At 38.4% G+C, this 14423-nt stretch overlaps 1 protein-coding gene across 3 annotated transcripts in view; it reads right to left on the bottom strand.

The window, feature by feature from the left end:
• The window catches only part of LOC126198524 (1-phosphatidylinositol 4,5-bisphosphate phosphodiesterase-like), a 590920-nt gene that overhangs the window by 54305 nt on the left and 522192 nt on the right, over positions 1-14423 (bottom strand). For all 3 annotated transcript variants that reach the window (XM_049934913.1, XM_049934915.1, XM_049934914.1), the window contains exon 19: positions 13481-13658. In XM_049934913.1, the coding sequence (XP_049790870.1) occupies positions 13481-13658 (178 nt within the window). The remainder of the gene's footprint in view (positions 1-13480; positions 13659-14423) is intronic.

Below are 14423 nucleotides of genomic sequence, written 5' to 3'. Positions count from 1 at the left end.
TAATAAGATTAACTACATCACTTACTTATTAAAACATCCCCCAATGGTAATAACTACTCCTGTACTACAACAAAACTACTGTAGATTAATCCTCTCACCTCTGCAATATGGGACTGATTCAGGTTGGGAAATAATTACAATTATGTTCTTAAAAGAGAACTAAGGAAATAGCATAATGAATTGAGACATTCAACATTACAGTCAATGAACCAGAAATGAAATTAAATGATCATATGGCGCTGATGGCCGGGAGTCCCCAGATGGGGATGTTTGTCTGCCTACTTGCAAAATCTTTTCAGTCGACACCAGAACGGATGACTCGCTTGTCGATCATGATGAAATGATGATGAGAACAACACAACACCCAGTCCCCAAGTGGAGAAAATCTCCAACCCAGCCACAAATTGAATCCACTGCGTGGCATCCAGGTGCACCGACTATGAATCAAGGGGTCAAACGTGAGCCATAGGTGATGATATATGATATTGAGCAATGAAGAAACAACAATATGGAAAGGATAGACTGCTATTCACCACACACAGGAGGAACTGAGTTGTAGACAGCCATGATGCAAAATAATAAATTGAAATAGTTATGAATTAAAAAGTATTTTACACTCATTTCAACATTTCTGAATTCCATTACATCTGGCCTCTTTTATGTATAATCCAAATAACAATATATTGGTGGTAATAAATGGTGTATCAGAAGGAAACTTCTGTAATATGAACTATAAAATTACAAGGAGACAAAATAGGTGGCCAGTATTTGTTCTTAGGAGGTAAAATTCCATGTATTGACACCAAAGTAGAAAAAACTATTACATCTTTTGGAACTTTAAATTCATTCCTAATGAAGAAAAATGGGACAAGATGGGGGGGGGGGGGGGGGGGGAGGTTATAAGAGAGGGTAGGTCACTCAGGCTCCAGGATGAGAGGGACCATCCTGTTGTGAGAACAAGGACAGAAAAAATAAGAAGAAGGAGGCTTCCGAGACAGCAGGAAGTCAAAAAAGGTACATAAATGAAAAATGAATAGAACAGTGCAATTAAAAACTAGTGGGAAAGTGGAAAAGGAAACAGAAAAAATCAAAACGAGAGAAAAGAGAGAGAAACATGTAGATAAAACAAGTAAAAAGCAATTAAATAAACAAATGAAGAAATTCTTAATACGGGCTACCATTATCGTCAAATTGTTCTATGTAATAAAACTATCCCCTGTTCTACATAATAAAAATTATTATTTGACATTAGCAAAAATAAAATTTGAGACTTGCAGGTGATTTAATTCGAACAGCATACCAATGCACATCACCAGGAGACTAACTTTCATCTGATAGCATGTAGGAAGTAATTGGTTTTTAAAATACTGAACTTTGGATTTGGAGTGATTAGGGCTTGGTTTGTAGATTAAATAACTTGACAACTTTTGCCTTTGATCTTATTTTTATTGTTTCCAGTAGCACCAGCTGCAAACACACTTTCTACATCTACATCTACATCCATCTCTGCAAATTACTGTAAAGTGATTGCACAGCATATATCTCATTCTATCACATATTTATGGCTTTTATGTTCCATTCACGTATGGAGTGTGGGAAGAATGACTAGATTAATTGCAGTACACACAGAGGAATTTAAACAATCTTGTCCTCATTATCTCTATGGAAGTGGTTCATGCGTGGTTGCAGTACATTCCTATAGTCATAATTTAAAGCCAGTTCTTGAAATTTTTGTAAGTAGACTTTCTAAGGCTAAGTTACATCTAATTTCAACAGTCTACCAGTTCAGCTCTTTTGCTATCAATGTGATACTCTCCCACAGGTCAAACAAACCTGTGAGCATTCTTGCTGCCCTTCTCTGTAAATGTTCAATGTCCCCTGTTAGTCCTATTTGGTACATGTCCCACACACTTAAGCTGTATTCTAGGACAGGTCACACAAGTAGTTTGTAAGTTATCTCCTTTGTAGACTCATTCATTTTCCCTAGTGTTCTAGCAATAAAGCAAAGTCGACTACATGCATTACCCACAACTGAGCCTATGTGATAATTCCATTTCATGTTCCTACAAAGTGTTATAGCAAGGTGCTTCTATGAGTTGACTGATTCCAACTGTGACTCACTGATTACTCATAGGATATTATACTGCCATTTTTTTACATTTAAAGTAGGCTGCCAATAATTGAACCCCTTTGAAATCTTATCAAGGTCTTATTGAATATTTATGTAGCTTCTTTCAGACTGTACTTCGTTATAGATAACTGTGTCATTTGCGAGGTCATTAATACATAACATGAACAGTAAAGGACCAAAGGACACCCAGGCCCAGATATAGAGGAGCGGGGGAGGGGGGGGGGGACAATAAGGAATATCTGCCCTGGGTGGCAATTTCTGGGGGCGCCAAATTCATATTCTTGAAGAAAAAAAAACCTTGTTTCACAAAGCACTTAGTATCCAGCTTACATTGGTCTATCAATTATTTATATGAATATAATAGAGGGAAACATTCCACGTGGGAAAAATATATCTAAAAACACAGATGATGTGACTTACCGAACGAAAGTGCTGGCAGGTCGATAGACACACAAACAAACACAAACATACACATGAAATTCAAGCTTTCGCAACAAACTGTTGCCTCATCAGGAAAGAGGGAAGGAGAGGGAAAGACAAAAGGATGTGGGTTTTAAGGGAGAGGGTAAGGAGTCATTCCAATCCCGGGAGCGGAAAGACTTACCTTAGGGGGAAAAAAGGGGGTATAGTGTATACCCCCTTTATACCCCCATTCCAATCCCGGGAGCGGAAAGACTTACCTTAGGGGGAAAAAGGGGGTATAGTGTATACCCCCTTTATACCCCCTTTTTTCCCCCTAAGGTAAGTCTTTCCGCTCCCGGGATTGGAATGACTCCTTACCCTCTCCCTTAAAACCCACATCCTTTCGTCTTTCCCTCTCCTTCCCTCTTTCCTGATGAGGCAACAGTTTGTTGCGAAAGCTTGAATTTCATGTGTATGTTTGTGTGTCTGTCGACCTGCCAGCACTTTCGTTCGGTAAGTCACATCATCTGTGTTTTTAGATATAAATTATTCATATGATTTTGAAATGCATCCCTGTTGGTTTTTGAGCATTTTTGAACACAGTCTAAGTTTATTTGCGTGATGTCTCTGCCGGGGCAATCCCCGTCACATCTAGAAATAAAAAAATTTTCTGCAGACAAAACGGGACAGTCCTATATGAGCTGAGCTGCATAAACCACAATGGGTGAATGCCAACTGCTGCTTGTTTATGTGGTTGACTGGGTGTGCGAATGATCAGCATTGTTATAATTATTAGCAAAATCTATAGATCCAAACTACCAGAGTGGAAATAAATAACTAAAAGCAATAACAAGTAAGAACAATTACATATTATCTTCTCAGTGTATCCAAGAAAATGAAATTTTGATAGAAAATTTGTGCCAGATCACTACACTACCAAGGACCAGTTGTACAGTCCTCAGTAAGCAGACACTTTAGTTAAGTTCTCAGAACAGTGTGGAAAACAAGTTGTACAAACATGGAATAATGCTGAACTGGAAAATAAATGCAGGATAACTAAACCAGTGAGTCTGGCAGGGTTAGTGAAGTTAACCGCCGCACGGGATTAGCCAAGCGGTCTAAGGTGCTGCAGTCATGGACTGTGTGGCTGATCCCGGCGGAGGTTCGAGTCCTCCCTCAGGCATGGGTGTGTGTGTTTGTCCTTAGGATAATTTAGGTTAAGTAGTGTGTAAGCTTAGGGACTGATGACCTTAGCAGTTAAGTCCTATAAGATTTCACACACATTTGAACATTTTTTTGAAGTTAACCGAAGAATAGTTTTGACAATGGTAGGAATAGTTGCAGAATCGGTGATGGCAAGATTGTTAAAATGAGGAAGGAGAGGAAAGGAGGCATCACACAAATTATATGGAAGGATTTCCATTTCAAATTTATATAAAGAGTTCGTACTACTACTTTTCAATTTCATGCCTGATTCTGGAGCACATGAATGAACTGTGAAACTATTTCCTAACATAAATCTTTTTCCTTGTAGAAGGCCTAATAGACATTTGATTTTGGTACTTCATGAATTGTATTCTGTCATGTTATTTATGTACATGAGGTATATAAAAAGGATCATTTGTGCCAAAATAGTCTTGCTTATATGGAATGTGTTACAACTTCTGCAATATTAGAAAGGTCTATTTTGTTTTACCTAATAGACAGTGAGAAAACGACATAACAAAATTCAGAAACCACACCAGTCTTGGGTACTATTCATATTAACGGCTTTTTCAGCGTTAGACAATGACATTTTGACTTTTCATTTAACAAAACATTTGATAAACTTTGATGAGGTAATAGATTATTTCACAGAAAGGAAAGCACGCCATGTAAAGCTGTGGCAAGATTACAGACAAAAAAAGGTACTGTCTTGCTTGTGTTTTGTCTTTACTGGTTTTATGTTTCCTATATTTAATTTTGTCACACAAAAGAGAATGTTATTAGCTAACAGGCAACCAGGAGCGTACATTTTCTGAAGAGTTCTTATTCTCCCAGTTAAAAAAAAAATCTCACAATTAATACTGGGTGGGATTATTTATAAGGAGGGTAGGATGTCAAACTGGCCAACTGGGAGCAGGAAAGGCACCACAGAACATTTTAATTCCCACTCTCCTGAATATAGGTTTGATGGCTTCCATTATAAAATACATGCTTTTGAATTCCACAGAGCAAAATATAGTGACATACGATTGAAGAATGCTGCGTAAAGAGGTGTGGCACTGCACTTTGGCACACTTAAATGACGTATCTTACATTTCCTTCAACATCTTCGGAAAGATGTGTAGTACAAAATGAACATTTTTTTCCCCATCCTATCCTCCATGTAAGATAAGTTGCTGCATCCTCCCTACCCAAAAATCCTCAATACAGTCACGAATTTTGCTTGATGCCCCATACAATCATGCTTTTGATAGTAAGTGTAAGTATGGTAATATGGGAAATGCTTTTTGAAAATCGAGAAATGCTGCATCTACCTCACTGTCTTGATACATTGCTTTAACTATGAAAGTGAGGAAAGTGTAAGTTGGGTTTTATGTGACTGGCATGGTGGAGCTCATTCTATTCAAGATACCTCATTATATTTGAGCTCAAAATATGTCCTAAGATTTATAATATCCCAGCCAAATCTGTGCTAGACTGAGATATTTTATTTGTTTCTCTTTTTAAAGCTGCCCCAGTCAGCTGATGGGTCAATGAGTCTCATATTGTTAAAGCTAAAACTGATAAAATAAGTCAACAGCACATTTCGCCTGAGCGAGTGATGCGTTTACTCCAAGAAATAGAGTTGCTCCATGCCGCAAGGTCGACTATAGTAAAAATTTTGTGATTGTAGAAGGACTCGCTATAGAAGAGCATTAATGTATGGACCTATGCAAGTCACCTGTTATTAATAGAAATCTGCAAACAGCTGCACTTCATATAACCAAATGCGGACTAAGTTGTACAGAATCAGTATCAGAGGATCCTATACAACCTTTCCTATTTATGAACAGTAAAAGTTTTACAGGCAATCAAAGTATATCAGCAGTTGCTTCTGCTCTACGAGATGAAAAGAGATTTCACCATTACAGGTTTAATATTCATTCTAGGTTAAAATCTTATCGCCAGACATTTTTTCATGAAGACTGAATGATATATGCTCATATTCTGTAATACTGTGGTGGTACAAGAAGAACAGCAATTTGTGCCCTAGTAATTGAGCCTTTCAGGCATTAGCAAGAGTGTTTTTGCTTATCTGTGACACAAACTTTCTCAGGCAGTACATAGAAATTTAGACATTGGTGCATCGCTATTAGCTTCAAGTTATAAAAGTTTAATTTTTTTCCTTTCATGATTAATTGCACCTTCAGCACAATATTTCCTCACACACATACAACAATATACACAAACATAATTAGGGATATAATGCAGATTGTACAACACATGGTTGTGAGGGATACTGGACAGTGGGTTTGTGGATCATTTCAGCTACTCTTCTTGTAGACAAGTGTGACCCAAGCTTTCTTCCAAAAACTGGGCATGGGTTTCTGTTTCAAGAATCTGTAATAGATCATAGTTAACAGAGGGGTTAACTCTAGCACAATTGGAGATAAAATCTGTCATTGGGCCCAGAAATTTCGTTCAGTTTTAATGATTTCAGCTGCTTTTTCATCACTGATGCCAATGTCCATTTCACTCACCTTTTCAATTATTCAAGAATTAAACTGGGGCAATACTCTTTAGCTTTGAGAACAGACTTAAGCATTTATATTTTGGTTTGCCACTCTCAATTTCTGCTCCAGTCTCATCCATGAGTGAGTGGACACCAACTCTGGTGTCACTAGCATCCTTTATATAAGACCAGAAATTCTTTGAATTTCATGAAACATCTTTCCACAACATGATGTCTGTTTACAAAAATCCAGAACATTGTCCAAAAAATTTTTCTACACTTTTCTTTTACTTGTTGTGCATGGTCTCCTTCAAACTACTCTCCTCCACAACTGATACACCACTTCCCATGCAATTTCCACTTCCGGATGCAGTCTTGATACATCTCTTGCTGGATCGCGTGAATTGCCATTTGTGAATTTTCTTTTATCTTGTCTATCGTTGCAAGTCTTCATCCTTTTAATGGGGTTTTCAATTTTGTAAATAAAAAAAAAGAAGTAGACAGGTGCCAGGTCTGGAGAGTACGGATGATGAGGCAGTGCAGTGACTTAATTTTTTGTGCATAGTCACGCATCAACAGAGATGAATGCATGGTTGTATTATTGTGATGTAAGAGTCGTAAATTGTCGTGCCATTTTTCAGGCTGTTTCCTTCTCACATTTTCTCACACCCATCGCAACACGTCCCGATAGGACCACAGATTAATAGTTTGTCCCTGTGACATGAATTCATGATGAACTAATCCTACAATGTAATAAAAAAAAAGCTATCAGCATGGCTTTGACATTTTGACCTGACCTTACAAACTTTTTTTGGTCTTGGAGAACCTTTCCCGACTCAGTGTGAAGATTGAACCTTGGTCTCAGTATCATAACTGTAGACCCAGGTCTCATCACCAGTTATGATTCTCTCAAAGACCATCTCATTCTCATTTACACGATCCAAAAGCTCTTCACAGATTGTGAGGTGAAGGGCTTTGCTTGTGGTTTTGACTCATGAGTCTTGGGACAAACTGGGCAGCAAAACAATTCCAAGATGCTGTGTCAGACATTCGACATGATCCAATGGTCCAACTGAAATGTTACATTCTTCTGTAATCTCTTGGACTAGTCTTCGAATGGTACGTACAATTTCACTGACATTCTTGACATGAGCGTCATTAGTAGATGTCGAAGGGCATCCTGTACGGAGGTCACCTTTAACTTCTGTCCGGCCATTTTTAAACCATGTGAACCATTTGTAACACACAGTACAGCTTAAGCACTCACCACAATAGGCTTCCTGCATCATTTGGTATGTATCATTTGGTGTGTCTCTGGAAAGGTTTTCTCAAATTTCATCTAATATTTAATGCAGATGCAATGCTCCTCTAACTCTACTATCTTGAAATTCGCAAATTGTATGACACAATGTTCTACTCTATACAGCACTGAACAATAACAGACATACGACAATGAAACTTCCAGCAGTTACACATTAAACACAGGTGTGTGTAGGAATGCCAATCACATTTTGCTCCAACACATCATTCGTGCAAAATTACAAATGTTTCAGAATTTTTTGAACAGACCTCTTATTCTGCTGTACAGAAGTCACTGAAGATGTCACACACAGCTCTCTTGATAGCCAAATGTGTTTCGTTCAGCATCCCTCTATCTATACTCCCATGCTCTGTTTTGCACCTATTATGCAGTAGTCTTTGTTTCTATAGATGTTTCTTTACAGTGATTGTATACCATGGAAGACCTCTCCCATCATGAAGTGCTTTACTCAGTACATATCTATCCAGTGCATGGTCAACTATTATTTTAAACTTGAGCCACAGTTCCTCTACATGATCCCATCCTGAGGTAAAATTTCAAGTTCCTCTTTGGGATATGACACTATTGCTTCTTTGTCTAGTTTGCTGAATGTATAAATCTTTCTGCTTGTTTTAATGGCCCTTTGCATTTTTGTATTCATTGTTGCTATAACTGCCCTAATATATTTCCATCACAAGTGCGGTTCCAAACCATCGATTCCAGGTAGTTTTCAGAGACGACATTTGGTAATGTTTCACAGTATTTTTTGTCATGTCCCCTCATTAACAAAACTGTAATTTTCCCAGTTGATGTTAGATGATTAAAGTCTCCTCCAATGATTACAGTATGTTTAGGGAACTTAGGTACAAGCAGGGAATTGCCTCTAGGAGCGAGGTACAGTGGGGACTGTGTGCGCCCCGGGACCCCTACGGTAGCTATGAAGGTCCTACAGGAAGCCTGAAAAGTGCTGGCTAATGAGGCTCTGGTGGAGCTACTATAGGCCCAGCAAGCCAGTAGTGGATTATGATTTCTGCTTTCAAAAATAGAATAGGCCTCAGAAAGGACGCCTCAGGAAGGATTTAATTGATGACAAACTGGCTATAAACAAGGACTAAGATTTGGAACATTAAATATACAAATGTTGACTGGAAAGGTGGAGCAGTTGGTAGACATCATGGAAAGAAGGAAGTTAGACCTATTGGGGTTAGCTGAAATGAGATGGAAAGGAGAAGAAAGGAGAGAACTGAGGAAAGGCTACTGACTATACTGGAGTGGAAATGAGGAGGGAAGGAGAAATGGAGTCGGAATAGTAGTAAGAGATGGATTAAAAGAGGAAGTGAAGAGAATAAGTGATAGGATGATGAAGACCAAAATATCATTCAAGGGGACGCCCATAGAAGTAATAAAAGTGTATGCACCGCAGGTGGGTTGCACTTCTGAAGAGAAGCAAGAGTTTGAAGAGGAAATGCAGAGGCAGGTGGGAAGGAAGAAATGAGACTAATTGGGGATTTAAACACACACGTTGGAAGAAAAAGACAAGGCTGCGAAAGTGTGCTTGGACCAGAGGGTTGGGGCTACCAAAATGAGGAAGGTGAAAGACTAAATTAAAAGGAAGGTCAGCGTTGGCCATAATATTGATGTTTTATTAATGGCAAAATCGATTTTCAATCACATAGTGATTATCTTCAGTGCTGTGGTGTACAAATAAAACTCATAGACATTGATATCTAGTTATCATTAACCAAAGCTGAGAAGCGATCACAATAAATGAAGATTATCTAGGACATCCATCTGTTGCATAATCTTAGAGTATACTGAAAGCTGAATAATGGGGTATACCTAACAGAATGACCTCCTCCATGCTAATCAGTATGTATTCCAAAAACATCCATCATGTGAAATCCTATTTGTACATTTCTCACATGACATCTAGCAATCCACGGATCAGGGTAATAGGATATATGCATTTTTTACTGACTTCTGAAAAGCATTTGAAATAGTACCACACAAAATGCTTACTGACCAAATCTTCATCATATGGAGCATCAAGCAAAATTTCTTATGGAAGTGAAGATTTCTTGTTAGGAAGGCTGCAGCAAGTTATCATGGCTGGAGACTCATCAACAGGTGTAGAAGTAACTTCATGCATGTCGTAGGGCACTGTGCTGGGACCCTTGTTCTTCATGTAATACCATAATTACCTTGCAGATATACATTTTTGCCAATGACGCAAATGTTCAGAAATGCAAAATTGTGCATGTCATAAAAGGAAAACAGAGGTATCCTGTATCTGCAATATTAAGTACCTGCAGTAGTGCTCAAAAGTATTTTGACAAACATATTAATTGGATTAATTAAAAACAAATATGAAACATGGAAATCAATAGTTTATTTCACTGATGGATATTCAGTGTTCTACAGAATAGTGAAAAAGTAGCCGCTGTTCACAACATAATAGAGTGTAATAGTTTTACGAGGACAATGGTGGAGCAAAAGTATTTTGACACTGTTGAAAAAAGCATTTTTAACAATTAATTATCATCTACTGTAATAAGAAAATCAATATTTAGTGGGATATCTCTTGGCTTTACGACAGCTTCACATCTTGCCAGCACTGAGTCGACCAGCTTTTGGAATCGATCAATCATAATTTTATCCTACTCATTTTTGAGAGCTTCAAAAAAAGCATCTTTGCTTGAATAATTTTTTATTCTTATACTGCAGTCCAACTCCTCCCTCTGATATTCTATAGGATTCAAATCCAGACTTTGACTTGGCCTCTCCAAAACCTTGATTTTTTTTGTGTTTTGAAAAATTACTAATATGCTTGGACATGAGCTTATGATGGTTATCTTGTTGAAAATACCATCCAGCTGGTGTGTGGTATTTAGTGTATGGTAGTATTTGAGTCTTCAATACTTTTTCATACACAAACGGATCCATATTACCTTCAATTCGAACTAACGGTCCAACTCCAGAGCGTGAAAAACATCTCCAAACCATCACAATGCCACCTCCATATTTGACCATGGGAATCTGGTACCAAAAGTCATATCGTCTATTTACATGATGTTGAAAATATTTGATACCATCAGATGACATTAAATGAAGTTTGCCCTTGTTACTCCACAGAATTTTAGACCAGTCTGAACTTGTCCATGATCTGTGCCGTTTTATGAACGCAAGTCGGGCCTTCCTGTTTTTTGTAGATACTAAAGGCTTTTTCATTAGTTTTTGTCCATGTACTTTGGAAAGTTTCAAGCATTGTTTGACAGTGGAAATGCAAATGTTGACGTTATATTTTTCTTTCAGTTCTCTTGTATTATTAGAGCTGACTTGTAAACATCACTTGTTGATAACTTTTTAATGATATGATCAACTTTAGGAGACCTTTTGTTAGATGTCCACTGCGAGGCTTATCTTTGACAGTCTTTTGTTTATTGTACAATTTTTTTCCATGTGCTAATGAGCTGATTAGACACTTTAAAAATATGAGCAACTTTGGTTTGTTTCAGTCCTTGCTTTAGTGCATTTACCATGGCGTTTCTAAAGCCATTGGAATATTCCTTACATTTTGGATTATTGAAATAATCACTGTAAGTAAATATCAGTATAAATTAGAACTAAGAAGCAAGTAACAGTCATGAATTCATGGATCAAATTGCATGTCAAAATACTTTTCAGCTCACTGAAAGTCAGATTCATCCAGTAGCACAAAGTGTAAACAAGTGAGTCACAATCTGACACCTTCAAATAGTCATAGTTATACTGCTCTTCACTATACTCAAGACACTGTCCAATAGCGTTTTATTTTAAGAGAAATAATAACAAATTTTATGTTGTCAAAATACTTTTGAGCCTTATTGTAGGTGAAACAGCTATTAAAAGATATGATCACATAGGCTCAGACACAGCTACATCAGGCTGTAGACTTGAGCTCATTGGTGGGCTCTAGGGAAATGTAATCAGTTTATAAAGGAGATTGCTTACTAAACACTCATGCAAGCCAACCTACAGTGCTGGAGAAGTACCAAATAAGACTAACAGGGGTAATGAAGATATACAAATAATGGAAGGATCAATGGTAACAGATTTAGGAAACTGTCACATAAACGCTGCAGAATTGATGTGGTAGATACTTATACTGCGGATGCTTCCTACAAAGTTTCAAAGAGCAGCTTCAAATGAGAAACCTAGGAACAGGCTTACCCCCTGCATATCACTCCTGCATGGACTGTGGAGACAGGATTAGACCAATTACAGTGCTCAAAGAAGTTTTTAAGTGATCATTATTCCTGCACTGCACACATGAGTGGAATGGTAATGACCCCTAACACAAGGCACCATGCTAAGTTCACTTCCATGCATTTCACTGCAGTCAGCAGAGTAACTATGTATGTGTAGACGTGGAAAATTATTACAAGGTTTATGGAACATATGAGGCATCATGAAGTCTTCAAATGCATAGAAGAAAGAGAATATAAGATGGGTATTAAGGTTTTTAGTGGAATGCAAAGAGAGAAGAGGTAATTGAAGGAAGGGGGTTACAAACATTTTTAATGGAGTCAGTAAGGATAAAAAGCAAATGCTGTAGTGTCCACAGCTCTGTACACTAAGTTCATAAAGAATGCTTATAGTTGTGAGGTTGCTCATGAAATGCCCCTGCAAGTTGGTAAGATTTATAGGAGTGTAAAATGTTTATATAACTGGTATGTACGCACCAACAGATGCAACAGCATATGCAGAAAAAGAAGAGTTTTTTGATAGACAGGCACCCTTGTTTTATAATGATGTCATACTCATGGACGATTTTTGTGGTTGTACTGGTAGAAACAGGGCAAACGAAACAGCTGGACCTTTTGTGAAGGACACAGTAAATGATAATGTAGTCTGATTAATAGATGTGAGTCACCAGTATGACTTAAAAATCGTAGAATGGTTTTCTCTGCACATAAAATAGCAAATATCCAAAATGAATGTTCATTTTGCAGTAGAGTGTGCAAAGATTTGAAACTTCCTGTCAAATTAAAACTTTGTCCAAGACTGGGGCTCAAACCTGGGCCCTTTGCATTTTGCAGGCTAGCGCTTCACCACTCAAGCCAGCCAAGCATGACTCATGACCCACCCTCACAGATTTACTTCCAAATTCACAGAATATCTCCTGTATAGGTTGCAAAACTGGCACAACTGGAAGAAAGACAAATGAAGTTCGGAAGCTGCCAAAAGTAAATCTGTGAGAATGGGCGACGAGTCACACTTGGGTAGATCAGTTGCTAGAGCACTTGCCCACAAAATGCAAAGGATCCAAGTTCAACTTACAGTCTGGTACACTGTTTAAATCTTACACATACGTACTTGGACTCAGCCCACAGTAAACTTCAGTCAGTAACTGACTATATTACGACAAAGAAAAACACCTGTATCAGATGGTTTGAAGTATGTTAGAGTGCAAAGAGGAGCATCCTGTAGATCAGATCACTTTTTAGTGAAAGGGGATGTTTATTTTTCTTTTACAATACACAAACAACAAGACAGGGAGAGAACAGCAATGAGTAGCATTGCCACAGGTATGGTGAAAAAAGCTGTGACAATGAATCTTGTACAAACTGGGATTGGAAGGGAAATTTCAAAATAATCTATGCTGAAAAAACGATCTGGCAAACCCTTTAAGATAGATGGCAGTTACCCTGTAAAAGCCAACTTACAAATTATTATGTGAGGAATCTAGGAATGTATTATAGCCTCATACATTTTGCTAGGGACCACAAGGCAAAATTAGATTAACTGTAGTATACGAAGAGGAATTTAAGTAGTCATACTTCGCACATTTCATATGTGAATGGAACAGGAAGAATCTCTAACACCCGTCAAAATGAGATGTACTCTGTGCGATGCATTTCATGGTGGTCTGCAGAGTTTGTATGTATATGTAGACTGGTATGCAACTCACCTGCGGCCCTTTGTGAGCTCCTCAATGGCAGCACACTGTTCACTCTGGGCAGCGAGGCTGTCCCGGTGCTGCCGCCTATGCAATGCCTCCAGCTCCTTCTGCTGCCGTCGTGCAGACTTCTGGTAGACTTTCTCAGCTCGTAATGAGTCTAGTGTGATTGCATCAAACTCCATCTCCTCTGTTAAGAAATTGTTCCCATAAGTTAAGTGCATGATTTTATAAAAACACTGCCTGACTAAAAAGTGAAGCACCAATAAGGGAAGAGGAAACAAAATAAAACTTCATGTTATAACAGTGATTACAAAATCAAGTCAAATTTGCAAAGAATGTGACAGTATCAGTTCACTTATGAGTATGATGTATTACACAACGTGTGGCCTGGATGCACACACTGTTTCAGTTGAGAGGGGTGTCATTAAGCCACTGTATCCTCTCGTGAGGCAAGCTGGTACACAGCTGTTGTAAATGGTCCTTGATATACTGGACTGGAATGGAGTTGACCCGCCGGCTGATTCCACACGTGTTCATTGGGGAAAGATCTGGGATCTTGCTGGCCATGAGAGTACCTTAACACTATGCAGACAGTTCATATAGACTCATACCAAGTGTGGACAAGGACTGTCCTGTTGAAAATAGTGCCACAGTACTGTCACACAAGAGGTAACACACAGGGATGTCTTTGACATGCCATTGTGTCATCAGAATTCCAAGCTATGACCTGAAGTCATATCACAATGTATGTGCTCACCAAGACACCAGGAGTACCACCATTGTGCCTTCCCGCAACAATGGAACCTCTCCCCAAGTCACCACTATACTCAGCAATGATGGTCATCCGGGTCAGTAGAGAATTGTGACGTATCGCTGAAGACAATGTAATGCCATTCATCGGCAGTCCGTGCTTCCCAGTTATGGCACCAATTCAAACAGGTGTTTGTGTCCT

The sequence above is a fragment of the Schistocerca nitens genome, chromosome 8 (genome assembly GCF_023898315.1).
Source record: "Schistocerca nitens isolate TAMUIC-IGC-003100 chromosome 8, iqSchNite1.1, whole genome shotgun sequence".
Lineage (NCBI taxonomy): Eukaryota > Metazoa > Arthropoda > Insecta > Orthoptera > Acrididae > Schistocerca > Schistocerca nitens.
The sequence above is the reverse complement of the archived record's forward strand: the minus strand, read 5'-3'. Positions and strand labels throughout refer to the sequence as shown.